This window comes from Dermochelys coriacea, chromosome 1 (genome assembly GCF_009764565.3).
Source record: "Dermochelys coriacea isolate rDerCor1 chromosome 1, rDerCor1.pri.v4, whole genome shotgun sequence".
Taxonomy (NCBI): domain Eukaryota; kingdom Metazoa; phylum Chordata; order Testudines; family Dermochelyidae; genus Dermochelys; species Dermochelys coriacea.
The window spans coordinates 60,298,980-60,319,063 of NC_050068.2; the positions used below are offsets into that span (position 1 = coordinate 60,298,980).

The 20,084-nt window shown below is 39.8% G+C and overlaps 1 protein-coding gene across 2 annotated transcripts in view; it reads left to right on the forward strand.

The window, feature by feature from the left end:
* NUFIP1 (nuclear FMR1 interacting protein 1) overlaps nucleotides 1-18,996 on the forward strand; it is a 31,372-nt gene extending 12,376 nt beyond the window's left edge. The window contains exons 6-11 of one of the 2 annotated variants that reach the window (XM_038400115.2): nucleotides 6,816-6,908; nucleotides 9,733-9,839; nucleotides 9,939-9,998; nucleotides 11,732-11,866; nucleotides 13,565-13,806; nucleotides 17,021-18,996. In XM_038400115.2, coding sequence (XP_038256043.1) covers nucleotides 6,816-6,908; nucleotides 9,733-9,839; nucleotides 9,939-9,998; nucleotides 11,732-11,866; nucleotides 13,565-13,806; nucleotides 17,021-17,356 — 973 coding nt within the window. In that variant the 3' untranslated portion in view covers nucleotides 17,357-18,996. Of the gene's footprint in view, nucleotides 1-6,815; nucleotides 6,909-9,732; nucleotides 9,999-11,731; nucleotides 11,867-13,564; nucleotides 13,807-17,020 lie in introns of both variants that reach the window. The other variant, XM_038400106.2, reaches the window with a different exon arrangement.
* The last annotated feature ends 1,088 nt before the right edge of the window (nucleotides 18,997-20,084 follow it).

Below are 20,084 nucleotides of genomic sequence, written 5' to 3' on the forward strand. Positions count from 1 at the left end.
AAAGGGAGGGGGCAGGGGACAGTGGGGTAAGGAAGGGGGAGGGGATGAGGAGGAGGCAGAATAGGATAAGGGAATGGGGAGGGGAAGCAGGAGCCTGGCACGCGGCGTCCCCTTGCAGCACGTGGGGCTTCCCCATTAAGCAGGCCCATCAAACCCCCCCGCCCCTTGAGCCTCACCCCCTTGCACCTGGGCCACATCTGGACCCCCACACCACTGAGCCCCATCCTCCCACACCCAGATCCCCCCGCTGAGCTTCAACCACCTGCCTGCAGAGCCCCATTGCCCCTTCACCAAGAACCCCCAATGAGCCCCTCTGCATCCAGATCCCCCCACACTGAGTTGCCTGCACCCAGATTTCCCCACACAGAACCCTTTCACCCCACACCTGGATCTCCCCATACTAAGCCCCTCTACACTTAGATCCTGCTGGGCTGAACCTGCCTTCCCACACCTTGTGCACCTGACACAGAGGAGCAGGCCCCTGGGGTGTTTCTGGGTCATGCTTGGCCCTTGTGCTGGGTCAGGTGCAGCCTCTCTGCCGAATCCCTGTCCCGGGGGTGAGGGCTGCAGGATGATCTTCCACGTCTGGGCAGCCAGTGGCTTGGACTCCCCACTGCCATGCTGGAGCCTTCACATTTATTTATTGACAAATAAACTTTGCCGAATTTTAAAATGCTATGCGCAGAATTTTTATTTGTTTGAATTTCCCTCAAGAATAATATGGGAAGTACTCCTTCATAATGAAACCTGTGCATTCCATTGGTCCATAAGGAATCAAACTATATCCTTTCTCTAGCCATCTCTTTTTGGGGAAATATTATGACGGTTATAGCAAGACAACTCTGGAGTAATCTGAAATTCTTACATTTCCCTTTCAGTTGCTCTTCAGGCCTAGGTATAGTAGAATGTGCATTAGCTGACCATCTCCTTCTGATCTTGTTTGTTTTCCCTTGCTCCATTTTTTTCTCCCATCCAGTTTTGTCATGTTTCTAGTTGTTCAGGTTAGGGACTGTCTTCTACATTTCTTTGTGGTGCACACTTGGGTGCTCCGTGAATGAGTATGAATGCTGACCAAAAGATTGTTTGTTTGTCTGTGGTCTTTTAGCTGAAGTAAACGCTACTGCTAGAGTGGTCTTGTTTCCTCTGTAGGTTCAACCACACCAGAAAAAAATGTTTTCTTATCCCATGTTTGGTAAGACATGACTAATAAAGATGAGGCAGTTAGTATTTTTAATGTGTTAACAGGTTGAGTTACGGGGAGTGTACGGCATGCCACAACTTGCTAACCTGCTAGCAGGTGTTAGAATCTTAGAAGATTAGGGTTGGAAGAGATCTCAGGAGGTCATCTAGTCCAACTCCCTGCTCAAAGCAGGACCAACTAAATCATCCCAGCCAAGGCTTTGTCAAGCTGGGCCTTAAAAATAAGGATGGAGATTCCAACGCTCCCTAGGTAACCCATTCCAGTGCATCACCACCCTCCTAGTGAAATAGTGTTTCCTAATATCCCACCTAGACCTAGACCACCTCCACTGCAACTTAAGATCATTGCTCAAGATGGCTAAAAAATAAAGATTTTTTTAAAATTGATTTTATTTTAATTAAATACAGATTTATTTTTAAAAAAAAATCAAAGTATTTAAAATGGTCAAGGCCTAAACTAATCTATTAATTTTATTTAAATAATTAAAAAAATACCATTAAGCAGTATGTGTTTGCTGTTAAAGTTTTAAAGAAAGCCAAAGCACTGAACACACACATATGGAAATCACTGGCTAAACAGTACCCAGAGTTCGTTAAAGGGCTAAACCAGATTTTGACAGCAGTAGTCTCTTCTGCAGGTGCGGAGAGAATATTTCTTTAGTTTATTCAACTAGTTCAATTTAATTATTAGTTCTTTCAAAGTTAAGAAACTAATTGGGAGTTGAAAAAGCAGGGAAGCTTGTTTCCTTTTTCCAGTCTATGAATGAAAATGATGTGTGAGAGGCTGAGATCTGCTAGTTCTGAAACCTTGAAGGACCTGGTGACCAGAAACAATAGTTCAATTCACTAACTACAGTTATTTTGTTTAATAAATCAGTTACTTCTAAATGTAAAACATGTTTTCATTAACTTTTTTCTTATAAATCCAGCACATTTAAGATAGTTTTATTTAACTAATAGAAAAACAATTTTAAAATGCTATTTTTGTGGGGGGGGGTTTTCTAATTGGATTTAAATTTACATTCACATAGAGCTTGACACAAATTACAAATAAAAAATTAATATAGGAAGTAAGAAATGGATCATTTGCCATTTTCTACATAATAGAAAAGGTAAAAATTAAGAATCTGAACAAATGTCTGTAAGATACATAATTGCTTAAAAAAGGTATGTAGGTATGGTGTTTCCTCCTTGTTAGTAAAAAGCACCCAATTTAGTGTAAAGGCTATATATAGTTGCAAATCAGTATGTTTTAATGCTTACCAACCAATGAGATTCAGGCCTTCTTTAGGAAAATAGGTAAAATCAATTATTTAAATCAAGGCTTCCTGCTTGCAGATTTATATAATGATTAAAATCAGTGATTTCAATTGCTTTGATTTAAATCAATCTACCAAGACCAATTCTTTCCCAAGTGATAGACAGGGTATTTTTAGGCGCTTAGATACTGGAATTTGCTTTTTGTCCACTGGTTGGGCAAAGCCTGTACCTGACCTTTTAAAAGCCCTTCCTTGTTTTTTGAGTCTCTTTGACTGGTTGATTAGTTGGGGAGGAAAATGTCCTTGTCATACTACCTTTGAAAAAGAGGCAAAAACTGTTCTGTTTTTTGTCTAAATTTTTGGACATATGCTCTGAGAAATGTTAACAGTCATAGAATCATAGAATATCAGGGTTGGAAGGGACCTCAGGAGGTCATCTAGTCCAACCCCTGCTCAACGCAGGACCAGTCCCCAATTAAATCATCCCAGCCAGGGCTTAGTCAAGCCTGACCTTAAAAACCTCAAAGGAAGGAGATTCTACCACCTCCCTAGGTAACCCATTCCAGTGCATCATCACCCTCCTAGTGAAAAAGTTTTTCCTAATATCCAACCTAAACTTCCCCCACTGCAACTTGAGATCATTACTCCTTGTTATGTCATCTGCTACCACTGAGAACAGTCTAGATCCATCCTCTTTGGAACCCCCTTTCAGGTCGTTGAAAGCAGCTATCAAATCCCCCCCTCATTCTTCTCTTCTGCAGTCTATAAATCAAAAACAAGTTCAGCTTGGGGAAAGAGAAGAGATGCCTCCATAGTGCTCTCTCTCTCTCAGATACTCTCTCAGCTTAGAGGAGTGTTTCTCCCTGTCTCCCCCAACCACCTTTTTCTTGTTTTGATAGGACTTATTTTTAGGCATTTACGCATATACATGAAGCAGTCTTCCTTAACTTGAGCTTCTTTACAAGGTTCTTTTTAGATGAAAAATCTGAAGAACTGACCCAAATTGCGGTGTTGTCAGAAGAGATTTTTGAACAAATTGATAAATTAAACAGTAATAAGTCATCAGGACCTGAGTGTATTTACTCAAGAGTTCTGATGGAACTAAGATATGAAATGGCAGCATGACTAAGTGTGATATGTAACCTATCACTTAAATTAGCCTCTGTACCAGCTGACTGATGGATAGCTATGGTAATGCCAGGTGGTTTGTTTAAAATACTCCATAGGCAATCCTGGCAATTACAGGCCGGTAAGCCTACCTTCAGTATCAGGCAAATTGTGTGAAACTATAGGAAATAACACATTTATCAGACACAAAGAGGAACACAATATGTTGGTGAAGAGTCAACACGGCTTTTATAGTGGGAAATCATCAATTCATTAGAATTTTTTTTGAGAGTGTCAATAAACTTATGGACAAGGGGTGATCCAATGGATATAGCATACTTGGACTTTTTCTGAAAGTTTTTGACAAGGTTTCACACCAAAGGCTCGTAAGCAAAGTAAGGAGTCATGGGATAAGAGGGAAGGTCCTCTTGTGGATCGTTAACTGGTTTAAAAGATAGGAAACAAAGGGTAAGAATAAATGGTCACAGTGAAGAGGGGTAAATAGCGGGGTCCCCCAAGGATCTGTACTGGGATCAGTTCTGTTCAACGTATTCGTAAATGATCTGGAAAAAGGGGTAAACAGTGAGGTGGCTAAGTTTGCAGACGATACAAAATTATGCAAGATAGTTAAGTCCAAAGCTGATTGGAAGGAGTTAGAGGGATTTCACAAAACTGGGTGTCGGAGCAGCGAAATGGCAGATGAAATTCAGTGTTGATTGGAAAACATAATCCCAACTATACATACAAAATGATGGGGTCTAAATTAGCTGTTACCACTCAAGAGAGATCTTGGAGATATTGTGGTTAGTTCTCTGAAAACATCTCCTCAATGTGAAGTAGCAGTCAAAAAAGCTAACAATGTTAGGAACCATTAGGAAAGGGATATAAAATAAGATAGAAAATATCATAATGCCACTATATAAATCCATGGTATGCTCACACTTCAAATACTGAATGCAGTTCTGGTCTACTCATCTCAAAAAACAATATAGTAGAATTGGGAAAAATACAAAGAAGGGCAACAAAAATGATTAGAGGTATGGAACAGCTTCCATATGAGGAGAGATTGAAAAGAGTGGGACTGTTCAGCTGCTAAAACAGACGACGGGGGGGGGGGGGGAATATGATAGAGGTCTATAAAATCATGAGTGGTGTGGAGAAAGTGAATAGGAAAGTGTTATTTATCCCATCACATAACACAAGAACCAGACATTACCCAGTGAAATGAATAGGCAGCAGGTTTAAAACAAACAAAAGGAAGTTTTTATTCACCCAGTGCACAGTCAACCTGTGGAATTTGTTGCTGGGGATGCTGCAAAGGACAAAAGTATAACTGGGTTCAAAAAAGAATTAGGTAAATTCACAGATGATAGGTCCATCAGTGACTATTAGTCAAGATGGTCAGGGACACAACCTCATGCTTCTGCTAGAAGCTGTGACTGGATGATAGGGGATGGATTACTCAATAAATTGTCCTGTTCTGTTCACTCTCTCTGAAGCATCTGGCACCAGCCACTTTTGGAAGACATGGTGTTGAGCTAGATGGACCATTGGTTTGACTCAGTATGGCCATTCTCATGTTCTTAAGATCTCTGCCAGAAAAACTAAAAGATTCATTTTTCTGTAGTGTGAGTACTTTGTGGACAAGCTTGGGCACTGAAGTTCTCAGAATCTGTACAACGTGCAAAAGTTTAAGCTTTCCCAGAAATGTGCCCCACCTCTGACCTGGAAGGACTGTCTCCATAAGCGTGTAGTTATCTATGCTTTTTCATTTCTTGATCTCTCTGCCAACAAAGAAGCTAATTGTGACTGTAGTTTTTGAAATGTGGGCACCTTCCCACTAGGGTCTGGATTAATGTTGCCTACTCTGCATATAGGCTACTGACTAGCCATCGTATTGTGACATCTGGTGACTAGCAATCTAGGCTGCACTTGAACTGGTGACCTGAAGGTAACAGGTTTCAGAGTGGTAAGCCTTGTTAGTCTGTTTTGAAGGTAATGGGCTTTGTATCCTATTACCACTCAATACTTTTAAAGATTTTTTTTTTTTAAATCCTCTCTTCATAATAAAATAAATGGCACAGTGAATGTGTTTTGAATGGCTCCTCAATCTAGCAACAGTATAAGAAGGTCCAATAGCTGGAAGTTTAAGGTAGACAAATTCAGATTGACAATAAGGTATACGTAAGTGAAGGCAATTAACATTGGAAGAAGTTACCAAAGGTTTTGGTGGATTCTCCATTATTGGAAACTTTTAAATCAAGATTCGATGCTTCTGTAAAGAAATTTTCTAGTTCAAAGCGGGATTATTTGCAGGAGTTCTTTGGCCTGTGTTATCGTGGAAATTAGACTAGATGATCATAGTGGTCCCTTTTGGCCTTGGAATCTTTATGAAAACATGAATCTAAGCATGATCGGTGAAAACCTCCTAATACCAGAGTTCCTGTTCAAGGCAGGGTTTTTTCATCCTTGTCCTTCAGCTTGTCTTGCATCAGTGTGACTTTTTAGCACTTAACTTTTGCTGATATATAATAAAAGGAAGATGAGCGTGACAAGACTAAATATTTAGGTCTGAAGACTGTTTGTTTTTGATAATATATATGTATAGCTGTTCTAGGCTCTTCCATCTACCATCCATCTTCCATCCACTCTTCCATCTAGCCTTATAAAATGTTAATGACCTGAATTACTCTTCTAAAGAAAGAATAGAATTAGATGATTATGTATAGCCTTTTGCTGTCTCAAAGTGCTGTACAGAGCAATGACAGCTAGATACTAAAAGTGTCATGGCTGAATATGCATCCAGAGACTGTTTTGGTGATACACTTTTGTGGGGTTTTTTCATCTCAAAACCCAGTGTCAATGAGACTGATAAGCAGAAACTCAGTCTCGTCCTCCATGTGAAAATCTTGCTAAACATATATTGTATCTTTAAGACAGTTAAAACTAGATTGCATGAAGCACTTAAAATAAAAAATTGTAGGACAGAATCCTATGCTGTCATAGACGGGGTGTGTGTGTGTGTAAAAAGCTCTGCACTTCAAGGTCCATCTGCACCCACATATGTAGGGGTAGAGGTATATGTATTTTTCTTACCAATCCCTGCTTCAGGAGGAAACAATTTCATTTTAATATTTCATTTTTTGTGTGTGCAACTAAATCTTTCCTGTGCTGTTCATTATGCAAATGTGGGTTAGACCAGGGGCGTGTAAAACATTTTTAAAACAAACCTATATTTATTTGCTCTAGAAACTTTCCTACGTTGGCCAACATTGAAAAGAAGAAAGCATTACAGATAGAAAAAGAGGAGAGGGGAGAAGTGCTGACAACTACACAGTTTGGGTAAGTTTTCTCACTCTCTAGTAGTTGGTCCAAAATATTATCTTTGATTCTTTTTACCTTTTGTGCAAATACTTGTAACTTTCACTGTACGTGTATATAAATGGAGTACACTTGTATCCTTCATTTAATCCACCAACATGTTATCAGTTTAATACATTGTTCACAGTATTCCACAGTGGACTGTAGTGAGTCTGATCCAGTTGAAACAATATGTTTACGTTTGCAACTTTTGATATGCTTGCTCTCTGGCTTGTTTAAGAAAACCAAGTTGCAGAATAGCCATTAGGCTAAAGTAATAGACGCTGAGTCTTTGAAAGAGAAGTTACATTGTGTGACTTTTCCTCCTGCCTGAGTCTGACTGGTCTAATTCACTCTCCCCCTTGAAAGAGAGAGAAGGAAAAAAAACGTGACTTGGTTTATGATTATAGATTGTATTTCTCTCTCCTCCTCCCCCCGCCTTCATTTTTTCAAATGGTGGGGTCAGAGTAATAATAACAAACTTAAGAAGGAATGATCTATCTGAGTTTCTAAGCTATCTAATTATCTCTGTAAACTGCTTTGGTAGCTGAAAGTACCTTCAATACTCTATTTTCATCTCTTTCATCATGCCTCATCTTGATTTCTCCTCTGGGGCTCTTCTTTGTTCCTCTTGGATTTTATTTGTTCACTCCCCTCATGTACTCTGATATACTTTCCCCCCTCCATACCTCCACATGTGTGGCCTCTGCTCTTTTCCTCCCCACCTTTTTGCTACTGTCTGCCTCATGTCGAGCTTCATCAGTGAGTTTACTTGAATACTGCTATAAGGAGGGGGTTTTTAAAGGCAATATAATCTCCCAAACCTCCAGGGTCTGGCTTAGTGGACCAGAGGATCAGAGTGGGGGCAGCAAGAACGTTCCCAGCTTATGTCAGACTTTTTCCTGCCTCTTTGTAGACCTTTCTTTCTGCTGTGGGAAAGTGGGCTTGGGCCTTGAAGTTGTCTACACTAAAAAATCTTGCACCAATGTTACTACATTGATTTGGTTGTGCCTGTGCAAACCCCTCATATAGATGGGCTGCACAAATGCAAAGTGGACTTATACCAATGTAACCTAATTGTAATGTCCACTGTTGCAAATATTCTTAATGCAGACAAAGCTTCAGAAGCCACTCCTGTCACTTATATCTCTGCTAGCATCTCAGATTGCCTTTACTCATCTCTTCTGGCCCATAGTAAAGCCCCCTGCTCTTAAAGAAATAAGATGGGATTCTCCTTGTGGGTGGGGGGAGGAGTGTGCAATTGCAGGGGCACTTCAGCAAGTGCTTGATTCTCAGTACTAGTTGTGAATTTAAAGCACTGAATGCATGAAAACAGACATTAAGCGACTCTCCTATTTGTTTAGTAACTGAAGTTAAAAGTGAGTCTGGCTTGTCAAAGTAACAAAATCAATGGTATTTAATAATTTTTGTTTTACCGCATGTGGCTTCACTAGTGAGCTGTGACTCAGCAGCAGCCCTTAGGTGTCACTCAGCAATTATACTTAAATCTCCTACTTCTCCTGGTCAGAAGAGTGATCAGAAAAATGACCGAAACTGTGTCCTGTTTTGTTCTCAGTAAGTGATCTCTCTAACCCTGGCTTTCTTAAAAAGCCCCTTTCCTAACTGTTAGCCCTATAAACTCAATCTGTTGTCCAAAAACCTGCAATTTCTGGTATGAATGTCAACAATAACAATCTGGAACTGGGGCTTATTCTTGCAAATTTACTGATGTGTGAGACAGAAGAGAATTCAGCTTGCTCTCTGGAAGCTTTCCTATTGAGGCAAATAGCTAAGTAAGATTTTTCAAAAGCATTTGATACTTTTATACCACCCTTGAATTCTGGCCCCTTGAAGTGCTCTACAGATGTTAATTCTCAACATCCCTATGGAGTAGATTAGAGATGACCACTTTACCTGTCATTTCAATGTAGCTACCTGCAGGGTGGAATGTAGCAGCTGGTTAATACTGCACAGTTATGCTATAGTTTTGAACAGGAAGTGAAGAATGCATTTGCTAATAGAACCAGCAGATGAGGGCAGAATGCAGTTTCCAAATTGGAATTTGACTGGGACATCCAATTCTGGTTCTTGAGAAGTACCTTGGGTTTTTAGTGACCACAAGTGGTCAGGACCTTGGTTTTATATCTTGGTCAAAAGACAGCACCTCCAGCATCACAGCCTCCCTTAACCTGTGAAACATTGGTTAAGTATTGCTATTTATGTTAGAGGAGTGCCTAGACACTCCAACTGAGTTCATGACCCTATTCTGCTAGGCACTGTACAAACATGCAGTAAGAGACAGTTCCTGCCCCAATGAGTTTACAGTCTAAATAAAAGCAAAATGTGGGAGAAAGTGTTATCTCCATACCTTGTCCCACCCCCATGATTGTGTGTGTTTCTCCATTTCTCTGTCTCGCTTTCTTTGTAGTCTCCCGCCCTGCCCCCCAATGTTTGTGTCCGGCATAGCTTCGTCTTCCTTCTGTCATGTCTCAGTTCATTGTGCCAATAGCCGAATGAGACTTAATAGCACCAAATAAAGCACTTGTAGATAGGTGTTCTAGTAAACTGCATTTGGCTACTAATATGCTGAAACTGGCGGATTAAAGTATTGAAGCAGGGCAGAGCAACGTAAGACGGGAGAGCTGAAAAATGTTGTATTGAAGGATAAATATTCCTCTAATCTCTTAGCTGCTATAGGACACAGGGTTTTTAAAATTTATTTGGGGGCGGGGGGTTTACCTTGATTAGTTTCATTTACTTTGTGTGGTGGTGTTTGTATAAGAATTTTACATTTTCTTTCTTCTAGCAAAATGAAGGGAATGTGGAAAGCTCCACAAGGTGAAGAGACTCCTGGGTGGCAAGGAAGACAGAAGAAGAAGCAGAAGCGTCAGTTCTGGAAGAAGTTTAAGAAAGGTGATGGAGATGATGCATCTCTGCTGAAAGCTCAAAATGCAGCTAGTGGAGCAGAAAATCGTACATTTGTTAAGGAACCTGACAAACAATCTGTTTCAGATGCACAGACCTGTATGAAGGATGTGGATCCACTTGGCATTCTGGCAAATAGTGATGCTGGTAAGATGAGGGAAAGAGGTTGGAAAAATCTTTTACTTTAGGGGGAATTAATGTTATGTAGGTAACAGCTTTTTAGGAGAGCCGGCGACTTGAAAAGAACTTGTCTTTTCAAAGACTTCACACCTGGTTTGGAAGATGACATTGATAAGTGCTCTGTCATACTTGACAACTCTTCTATCTGCCACTTAAAACATTATTAGTACTTTCTTGCACTACAGCCAAAGCAATTCAAAGGTTAGTAGGTCATAGATTTGTTGCTGACAGCTTCACTGAAGAGCCTTGTATCCAGATTTTCATTAGAACTTCCTTTTGAATGGAAATTCCTGCTAAGAAAATAATATGTCGATAGAAGAATCCTGAAACTTTTTACTCCTGGTCAGTCATTTGGAAACCCTGCCAAGGAGAGGTTTGTGTATAGTATTACGTGTTCTTGCAATAAATAGATTCAAGGGACAGTGTTAACTTAACTTAAATTTGGTCCAGAATTAACTGTTATAAAAACAAACTTTTGATTTAAAAACAAAGGAATAGAAATGTTTCCACATACAAATATTGCTTTTAAAAAAAAATGAAAGTCCTTTTATGTTTGAAACCAAATTCTTCTGTTCCGAGAATCTAAAAGTGAAACTGACTTCATTGTCTTAAGGTGAGTGAAATGTAAAAAGTAAAACAAAAATAGTGACAAACTTTTTTTTTTTTTTTTTGGTAAATTTTCATGTTTAATAATTTAATGTGGGGTTAATTCATAGGCAATACAATTTTTACAAAATCCTGATTTCAGGTAGTGTTTCTTTAATTCTTGTAATTGAACCAGGCTTCCACAAGAAGTTTCAACAGACACCTTTCTAATAACGTTACCAATAGGGTTTTGCATGTTTTTTTTTTCTCCAAAATTTCCATGTAGGTTCCATGTAAAAGAACTGACTTGTATTAGCCTTCTGGTTAAATGCCCACATTTGAGTATATCTGTGATGCCTCAAAAGGAAATGGTGTCATGGTACATGTAGCTTTGCATGCCATTAAATCTATCTGTGATTTGAATTGTTTACTTTGGGATGCTTTTAGTAGATTTTTCCCTTTTGCCCACTAGCAGCTATTCATAAGTTGTTGGTCCATTTATCCTGTATCTTAGATCTGTGTTGTTGTGAACAATTTGGATTATAAACTCTTTATTCACTAAAGCAGCATGCATACAGATGGTGCTAAATACATATTTTTAAGTATTCAGTTCTCTGAGATCTCATTGCCATAGTCTTATAAACTTGACTTGAATGTCCCTTAGAGTGATTTCACAATCTCAAAATTTCTTCCCCTTGGAAATTCTAATTTTAAATGTAAATAACTCTTCCCCCTGTAAAAGACTAATTTCTGCACATATTTATCACCCAACTACATCCAGGAAATCTAAACAAGTTTCTCCCTCTCTATTTTCAATTAATAGCAAAGCCTGTGATTAAATTCACTATATGAAGATGGAGCCAAAAGCCCAAGTCCTTGTTCAGAGAAATCAATCTGTTTTTTCCCCTACAGTCTTTGTCAGGGCTATAAATTGGTGTTTAGACAACTCCTGCCCCTGAATGTTAATGGAAAGAGAGTAGCATGCATTTTATCAAGCAATGGTGTTTAAATAACCTTGTCCAGTATCAGATGCATATTCTCCAGGAGAAGATCTAGTGACAAAGCTGGCTGTCAACATTCAGGAGCATTGAAAGGTCTTGGTACTCTCTTTGCAGAGTCGGACAAGGATGGAGCAACTGCAGAGGATGGAAAGTTGGGAGTGACTGTCATTCCGAAGCAGGTAACCTCTGCCCTGAGTTCACTGGTGGCCAACTATGGCAGCACATCAGATAGCGAGAGCGAGCCAGAGGGTGAGTTGGGGCCTAACAAGCTTTTTTTTGCCCTCTCTCTTGTGAACAGCGAAAGCATTCAAAGTTTACCAGGAAAGACATTTTGTCTCTGTATAAAGATCAATCTGAGAAGGAAGGTGGCATGCAGTGCAGGCACCTTGCCCTCTCCTGCCTTTCTGTCCCCCTCCTGCCATCCCATAGTATTGTCCTCATTTATGAATATGTAAATTTGCAGCTTTTTATATTCAGAGACTTACATTCTTAGATCTAACCAAAGACACAGACACAACAATAACTGGCTCTACTTCCAGGGTATTCATGAGCAGGAAAACATCCTGGTTCCTGGCACCTCTGTTTGCTGGTGGAGTAATTGAGAGTAGCCTTGGATCTGCCACTGTAGCTTGTTAGGCAGTGAGGGAATACGTGTGTTAAAGGTCAAATGTTTTGTATCTCGAGGGGCAAGGTTTTCTGCTGTTATGCTTGCAGCGCTGTCTGCTCTCAGTGTACTTCATACGAACACAGACACAAATGGAGGATGAAAAAGGTAACATAGGATGAATGAAAGGATGGGAAACCCCAGCAGGCTACTCTAAGAGCAACTGTTGCTCCCTGGGGGAGAGATCATTCATTATTTATATGCAATAGTAGCGCACAATGTACCATTTGTATACCCAGGATTCACCAAGTGAGAACATTAGAATTGCTTAAAAGATCAGACCTCTGATTTATCTAGTTCATAGCCTGTCTGTTCATGATCATTCTTTTTTTATACTACATTCCAGAGTTTCCTCAAAGAGTGGCAGGTTCACAGTGTTGTTTTTCTTGTTTTGTTTCCCCCCTCTTCCCCCTCCCCCCCATGTTACGTGTTCTGTCCTACCACCTTATTCTGAGATAAAGGTGGATATAAATTCTCTTTTTGGATAGGATGTAGAACTTTTGAAGAAATGTATGTGAGGGGAAAAAACAGCCTTAAAATCCTTACCCTAAAATTGTGTTTGGTGAAGAGGGCCAGGAAGATGTTGTCACTCACCCTTTGAGCTAATATCCAAGCTTCTAGTACTTTCCACATAAGAGTGCTACTATTAGAGATTCTTGTAGTGCTTGGAGATTGAGTGCACATTCTGATTTAATGCAGAGCTCATTCCTTCCATGGTCCCCATTACAGTAATACCTGAGCACTTCACAGTCTTCAACATAGTTATCCTCATCTCACCCCGGCGAGGGAGTAAGTGCTATTACCACCCATTTTACATACTGGGAACTGAGACGCAGAGACTGAGTGACTTACCCAAGGTCTTAGAGGGAGTCTGTGGCAGAGCAGGGAACTGAATTTGGATCTTGCAAGTCACAGGCTAGCACCTGACCATGGCACCATCCTTATTGTCCATGTATTTCACTGCAAACTGGGTTATAAAATAGAAGCAGTGTGCTCTAATGTATAGAGCATGGGACTGATTGCAAGACAGAGACCTGAGTTTTGATCCAGACTCTCTCTGCTGGCTCTCTGATATTGGGCAAGTCACTTAACTTCTGTGTGCTTGTTTTCTCTTATGGGAATGGTGATAAGATTCCCTCCTCTGTAGAACTCTGTGATCATTAAAACAGGGCATGCTAGTACCAGTAGCAGTAACTAGGTGAGCTGTCAGTATTGAGATCTGTGATTGTTATTGAGACCTTTGGGACTTTGAGAGCTCACAATTTTGTTCTTTCTTTTTTTAGAAATTCCTGCCAAGATTGTAGCAAAAGCTCTTAAGGAAAATCAGACTATCCTCCGAAATATCCCTCAGGCTTCAAATATCCCTCAAAGTCCAAATAATATAAACCACAAGGCACATGCAGAATTTACAAGTGCAAGGTTGGCAAGCTCAAATACAAACACAGGGCACTGCAGAAGTTCTGACAGACGGAGGAAGAAGTCGCTCCCTGTACTGCCCAAACGTCGTCCAACACTGCTGGAAATGGTAAAGGACCTCTGTCTCCTAAATAATGGCTGCCTGCCACACAACGGTCTTGCTTTAACTATATATGAGTCATATTACAGTATAAAGCTGTCTATATTAGCAGCAGCTCTTTTAAGGTAGTGGCTTGATGAACATGCCGTGCAGCAAAAATGTTGCACAAATATGTAAACAGATTACTGCATGGTACTGTTCAGATTGTGGCTTGCTTTGGTGAGCCAGAATTGAAAACTTAATCATATAGTTAGGAAGCTACACTGAGAGCAAAAAGATATTTTTTAGAGATATTTGCTCTAAACAAGATGCACATTATGAATCCTGTTTGCTTTTATGTGGTCCAGTCGTTATTCTGATCCCATTCTTCTCCCCTCTCTCTACCCCTCTTGTAGGGAGGCCCTACATTGAGTGAGGTGGTGATCACCAGGCTTCTGGCTGAGACAGGCTGGATGGTGGCCTTGTGCCCCATCAACACACATCTGTAATCAGCTAGAATGGTTGTCAGGGAACGTCGGGTATCCTATCCAACCCTCTTCTCTCCTTCTTCCCCATTTGGATATTAGGAAAACCTTCCTAACTGTTAGGGTGGTTAAGCACTGGAATAAATTGCCTAGGGAGGTTGTGAAATCTCCATCAATGGAGATTTTTAAGAGCAGGTTAGACAAACACCTGTCAGGGATGGTCTAGATAATACCTAGTCCTGCTGTGAGTGCAGGGAACTGGACTAGATGACCCCTCGAGGTCCCTTCCAGTCCTATGATTCTATGGTTCCCTCCTGCATACACAGGCCTCTTCTATGTAGAAATATAATTTTCAGCGGTTCGCAAACTAGCCTGTATATCATTGGTGTTCTCAAGACTTAGGTGAAGCCTCCTTGACCAAAGCAGACAGTCTTCATGTTGTGATTTTTCTTCCTAGCTGAGGACGAGTCGGGGGTATGCAGAGGCTATTCTGATCAGCTAAACTTAAGCAATAAAATAAATAAATAAATCTTTCATCCAGCACAGTTGTTCTTTACATTTCTCTGGCAGTTTCAGCTGTGATCAAACTGTCATTTCATAGAGTTTAAGACCAGGCGGGATCATTCTGTCATCTAGTCTGTCCTCACGTGTATTACAGGTACTAAATTGTTGTGTGCCAGAGGCAGAGAGAAATAGGAGAGACTGAGGTGCCACCAATATCCAAGGCCTCTCTGCAATGGCAGGGAATCAATTAAGTGAGATAGGATAATCTGGACATAACAGGCGATCATTGCCCCAAATTGCAGAGGAAGGTTGGAAAAAAAACAACCCTGGTTCCTTTCAAGCAATACTGAAATTGGAGGTGTAGCAATACTGAGGATGGAACCAATCTATAAAGCACCTTGGGGATCAGAACAGCAAGAACTGTGCCTAAAAAAAGGACTGGCTACTAATGTCAAGTTCTGTAGCCAAAAAGAAGGAATAAACTGCATAGATATAATATGTGGGCTGAGGATCTTAGCTGGATGGAACAGATGTTTAATTGTAAAGCATATTTATTTTTGTCTTCTCACTTTCATATTGTCCTAACATTACTTGTTAGGACAACAATCACTGTGGTTGTAGCAAGAAAAATGTAGATTGGTGTGGGTGTTTGTGATGGGAGGTATCCAGAAGAGGATTGCCACTGTAGGAAGTGGTCTGTGGCGTGAAAGTTCTGAGAAACCAAGTCAGAAAGTCTCTAGAAAACCTGTCCACCCTCCTCCCTCCCAAGGGATTTGCTTATTGAAAGAATGTGCTGTGTGTGAAATGATGTGGTTTTTTAAAAGCAGATCTTGTAGTGGTGCTGCAGAGCTTTCTGTTGGCATTCAATAAATTGGCTTCAGTACTCCGAGGATATTTATCATAGTCCCACATATGACAATATATCTTTAGATACATCTGTAGCATACAGACTGACTGAGAATAACAAAAGCCATACGTTATATTTTTTCCAATATCTATCAATATATATAGCAGGATAAAAAGGTGTTGTACATCTAGTTGATCATATGGTTTAAATATAATGCGAGTTAACAAACTTTATTAAAGGATGATTGTGTGTCCCATCTGCTGCTTCCTGCCACCACTTGGGAATTCTGCAGTTACCTCAGCTACAGCAACAAGGATGTTATTACATTGTCTTCACCCTGTGTGTGTGTCTGTGTGCGTGTGTGTGTGTGTAATGATTACAATCAGCTCACTAGCTGAACTGCCTTCTGTCATACCAAGAATTTTATGTATAGGTAAATATCAAAAAGTGTAACTAGTTCATTTTATGGACTAACTGCCTGCAAGTCTTTTAAAAAGCTATCCCGGATAGCAAACACCCTTTTAAATGGCTAAATAGACATCTTTGTTGGAAATAAATTTATAGCACAAAATTGCTTCCCATCAGATCTTACACGCCAAGTTCAGCTGAGTGCAACTTTTTACAGTACTTCTCTTGTAAATGATCAGATAGTCACAGATTTAACCCCCTACTTTATACTCACATCTTACTCAGCAGTCCATTTACTCCTTCACAACCCCAAAAATGTCCTACAGTCTTCCAATTGTTGTATAAATACTAGTTTAACTTTCTCTAAGCATCATTAGTAGGAGTTCAAAGAAAATAATGCCTTTCGCAGTCTAATGAAGAAACGTCGTTAATTTTTTCATGGAAAAAAAATACATGGCATTTGGATTAAATTAACTAATTTTTCTGCCAGGTAGGTAAACTGGGAATGACAGCTTATTCAAAAGGATTTTGTCACATTCAACCAGCTCTAATGCAGTGATAAAACTATAGCACCGTGATTCAGCAAAGTGCTAAAACATGTGAGTTATCCAATTTGAAGTCAGTGGGGAAAAAGGTGCCTTACTGAATCAGGGTCATAATGTTTTGCATACTGATTAAAACTTCCAAAGCATTGTATCACTCTTACAAGCCTTGCAGTATCCCTGGAAAGTAATCCCATTTTACAGATTAGTCTCTGACTTTGCCAGTGCCCCACAATAAATCAGCAGTAACTCTGAGATTGGCTCCAAGTCCTGAATTCAACCTAACAGGATAGTTTCTCCTGCCTCTTTGCTTCCAGGTCTTGCTTGCAAACCTATTATATATATATTTTTGCAAACACATCTAAATTAGCGAACTATGCCACCATACCTTGTTTAGTTTGCATCTGTTACTGGCTAGAAGACAGAAGCCTGCATCACTTTTTTCTTTTTCATTCCAGTTATTAGCCCAGGACATACGACACGAAAGGAATGTGATTCTGCAGTGTGTTCGATACGTCACCCGAAATGACATGTTTGGACTTCACTTAAAGACAGAACCAGTCGCTGAACCTGACAGTGGACAGGCTTCTAGAGCTGCAGCGGAGTTTTTGACAGACAGACCTGATGGATCTAATGTTTCTTATAGCTCTGACCGTCAATTAGCAGAAGGAGAACAAGATGCATTATTTATAGCTCAAAGTGAAAAAGCAGCTATAGGTCAGGCATCACAGATGATTCACTATATAGATGAGGAGACATGGGAAACCCCAGCAAGTCGATGTGAAGAAAACTGACGTTTGTTACGGTATGCCTGTGTCATGGAGGGTGGACCAAAGGCTCAACTTTTGTACTTCACTGAAATATTTTTTGAAAGACAGTAGAATAGAAAAAAATAAACCCTATCTTTTTGTATTTTAAGAACCATTAAATCCACTTTTCTGAACACTCTGCCAGAAGTGACCCTTTCCTTGTGGAAACTGCATCTATTTCAGGTGGCTCTTTGCCTTCTACTTGAAAAGCTCAGTAGTGGAGCATAGTTACAGTTCAGTAGTAATCTTGGTTTGCCCTCTGGGTTTGACTTGAGGACTCTTCATTACAGAATATGCCAGTATTTTAAAACCATAATCAGAGCAAAATTATGCTCTCTAACATGCTCAGACAACCAGTTGTCACCAGAGGGTTAGGGGGCCCCTGAATGTTTTGAAATAAATGTTTAATACATCTCTCAGCTGTTGTTGGTTTAAAATATAAAATTTACGAAACAGTTGGTTTGGCTCTAAAACTTTCACACTGAAATCTACCACTAGTACAATAAATCAGTTGAGCAGAGAATGGAAGCACAGTTAAGGTGGTGGCAGCTTTAGATGGGAAGTTAAGTAGAGAGTAGAAAATTGCTTGAAATCATTCTTTAAATGACAAACCAGTAGCTACTGCTACCTTTTATCCATCCTTTAATAACTGCCTGTAACTTTAGACATAGCTTCACCTCAAGCCTTAACTGCTGTAGCTGGTCATCCTTATTGCTTGTAGGAATGAGTGCTATATTTTACTCTGTATTTAAATTATAATTTTAGAGTAAAGGAAGCTTCCTAGGATGAGTGTCTCTTTATCTCCCCTAGTTAACATAAAATTAAGACTATTATCTGGCATTCTATAACCTGTTTTTTTTCTGATTCATTTTTAAAATGCCCGTGACACATCCCGTGGATTTCCTTGGAATTGTGCTATTAATGTCACTCATACAAAATGTTCATTCCTCTCTGTGGTGCCTGAAGTTATAAATCTCATACAAGCTTTTATAAGCTTTAAAGTTGCATTAGTTGAGGATTTAAAAATAAGTTCACCACCTTTTGGTTAAATTGTGTATACATTTGTCAGGTGCCGCCTTGTGAAGTTCAGCTGTCAGTTTGTCTGGATCCTAGTGGAAATATGATATGACAGTGACTTAGTCCATTCATCTGCTTAAAAATAGTTCCCCACATTCTGTATTTTAGCCACAATTCTTACATATTGTAGGCTCAGTTTCTAAATTAAATTGCCTTCTCAGGAAATGCATTGATCTTTCTTTGCTTTACTCATTCTGATACAAGTGCACCCCTTCATCTAACCTGCAGAATACGAAGGACTGTAGGTTTTTTTTTGTATTATCCAATAGCTGTATGTATTAAGTTCTCTTGTTCAGTTTTTAAAACGCTTGTCAGTTTTGTGGAAATAAATCTTGTTCATGGAGTACAGGAGGCTGGGAATAGCTGAAAATTCCATCTTTACTGCTCTACTATATATTGCTACACTGTATACTATGTTTGTAACATACTGTGTACATTTATGGAATTATATAAATATTGGCACCCATGTAAGGGGGGGGGTGAGTCCTAGGAATGTGTATATGTAATAGATTATTAAATACAGCAATCATAAACTTATTATATTTGTACTTGCAAGCCAGATGACTCATCCTTCCCATGGTGGTCCCACATACCATCACTTCATTTTATTACTTTGAGTATGGCTCTTACACAGTTTACTGCAGTGAAAAACAGTGAAAATTTAGCTAAGGAGATTGGAACTTTTACAGAATTTGGTTTCTGGATACACTTGTATTCAGACGGGGGATGTGTATGTGTGTTGGGGGGTGTCAAATCAGCAGTTGCATTGTTATACCAATAAAATAAAAACCAGCAGGATCTGATTAAAGGGAATAAGACAAAATGCCACATTTATTGTGAATACAGAAAGAATCATAGTAAGCAGTTAGTTATAGCTATAACATTCCATTCAATTTCATATTTATTCGCACACGCACACACACACACACACACACACAAACACACGTTCTGCAAGGTTATCATCATAGTTACCAGCCTTAAAGTTGCTCGTGTCAAGCTACTGGCCAGGTGGCCTGGACACGAGGAGGGAGCAGGGCCTTGTTAGATGCACACCTGACGCTCCTGGAAGTTGGTTTGCAGAGTCAGACCCTAAAGTTCTCATTTCCAGAGTCCATTTTTATAGGAATTTATTCCTATGCCAGTCTGTGGGAATTGCTTCATCATGCTTTTGCTGAATCAATCAGCAGATGGCTCTGTGTTGTTCTTCGGTTCTCCCATCCTTGAGGCTGTTGGGTGGATTCCAGTCTGCCTGCCGGGGGGTCCTCTGGTTGTTTCCACTTGACCCCTTCTTCAGCTGATGGACACTGGATTCTTAGACTGGCACCTCCCTGATCATTCAGTTATTATCCACACCAAGCATCCATCCACATACATCCTCTATCTCTATTTTAATCACAATTGTTAACAAAGCGATATAAATACAACAAAAGGGAGGGGAGTCTCTGTGTGCTGTTTCTGTTACAAAGTATTGCTTTGAGTCTCCCTCTGTGTGAGTAGTTGTTACAAAGTATTGCTTTGAGAATGAACTCTGTTTTAGGATGTACTAACATGATTTGCAGCTTGCAAGTTTCACAGAGAGAGGGAGAGAAACGGTAAAAACAAGAGACCAAAAACAAAGAGACCTCTTAATTAGTAA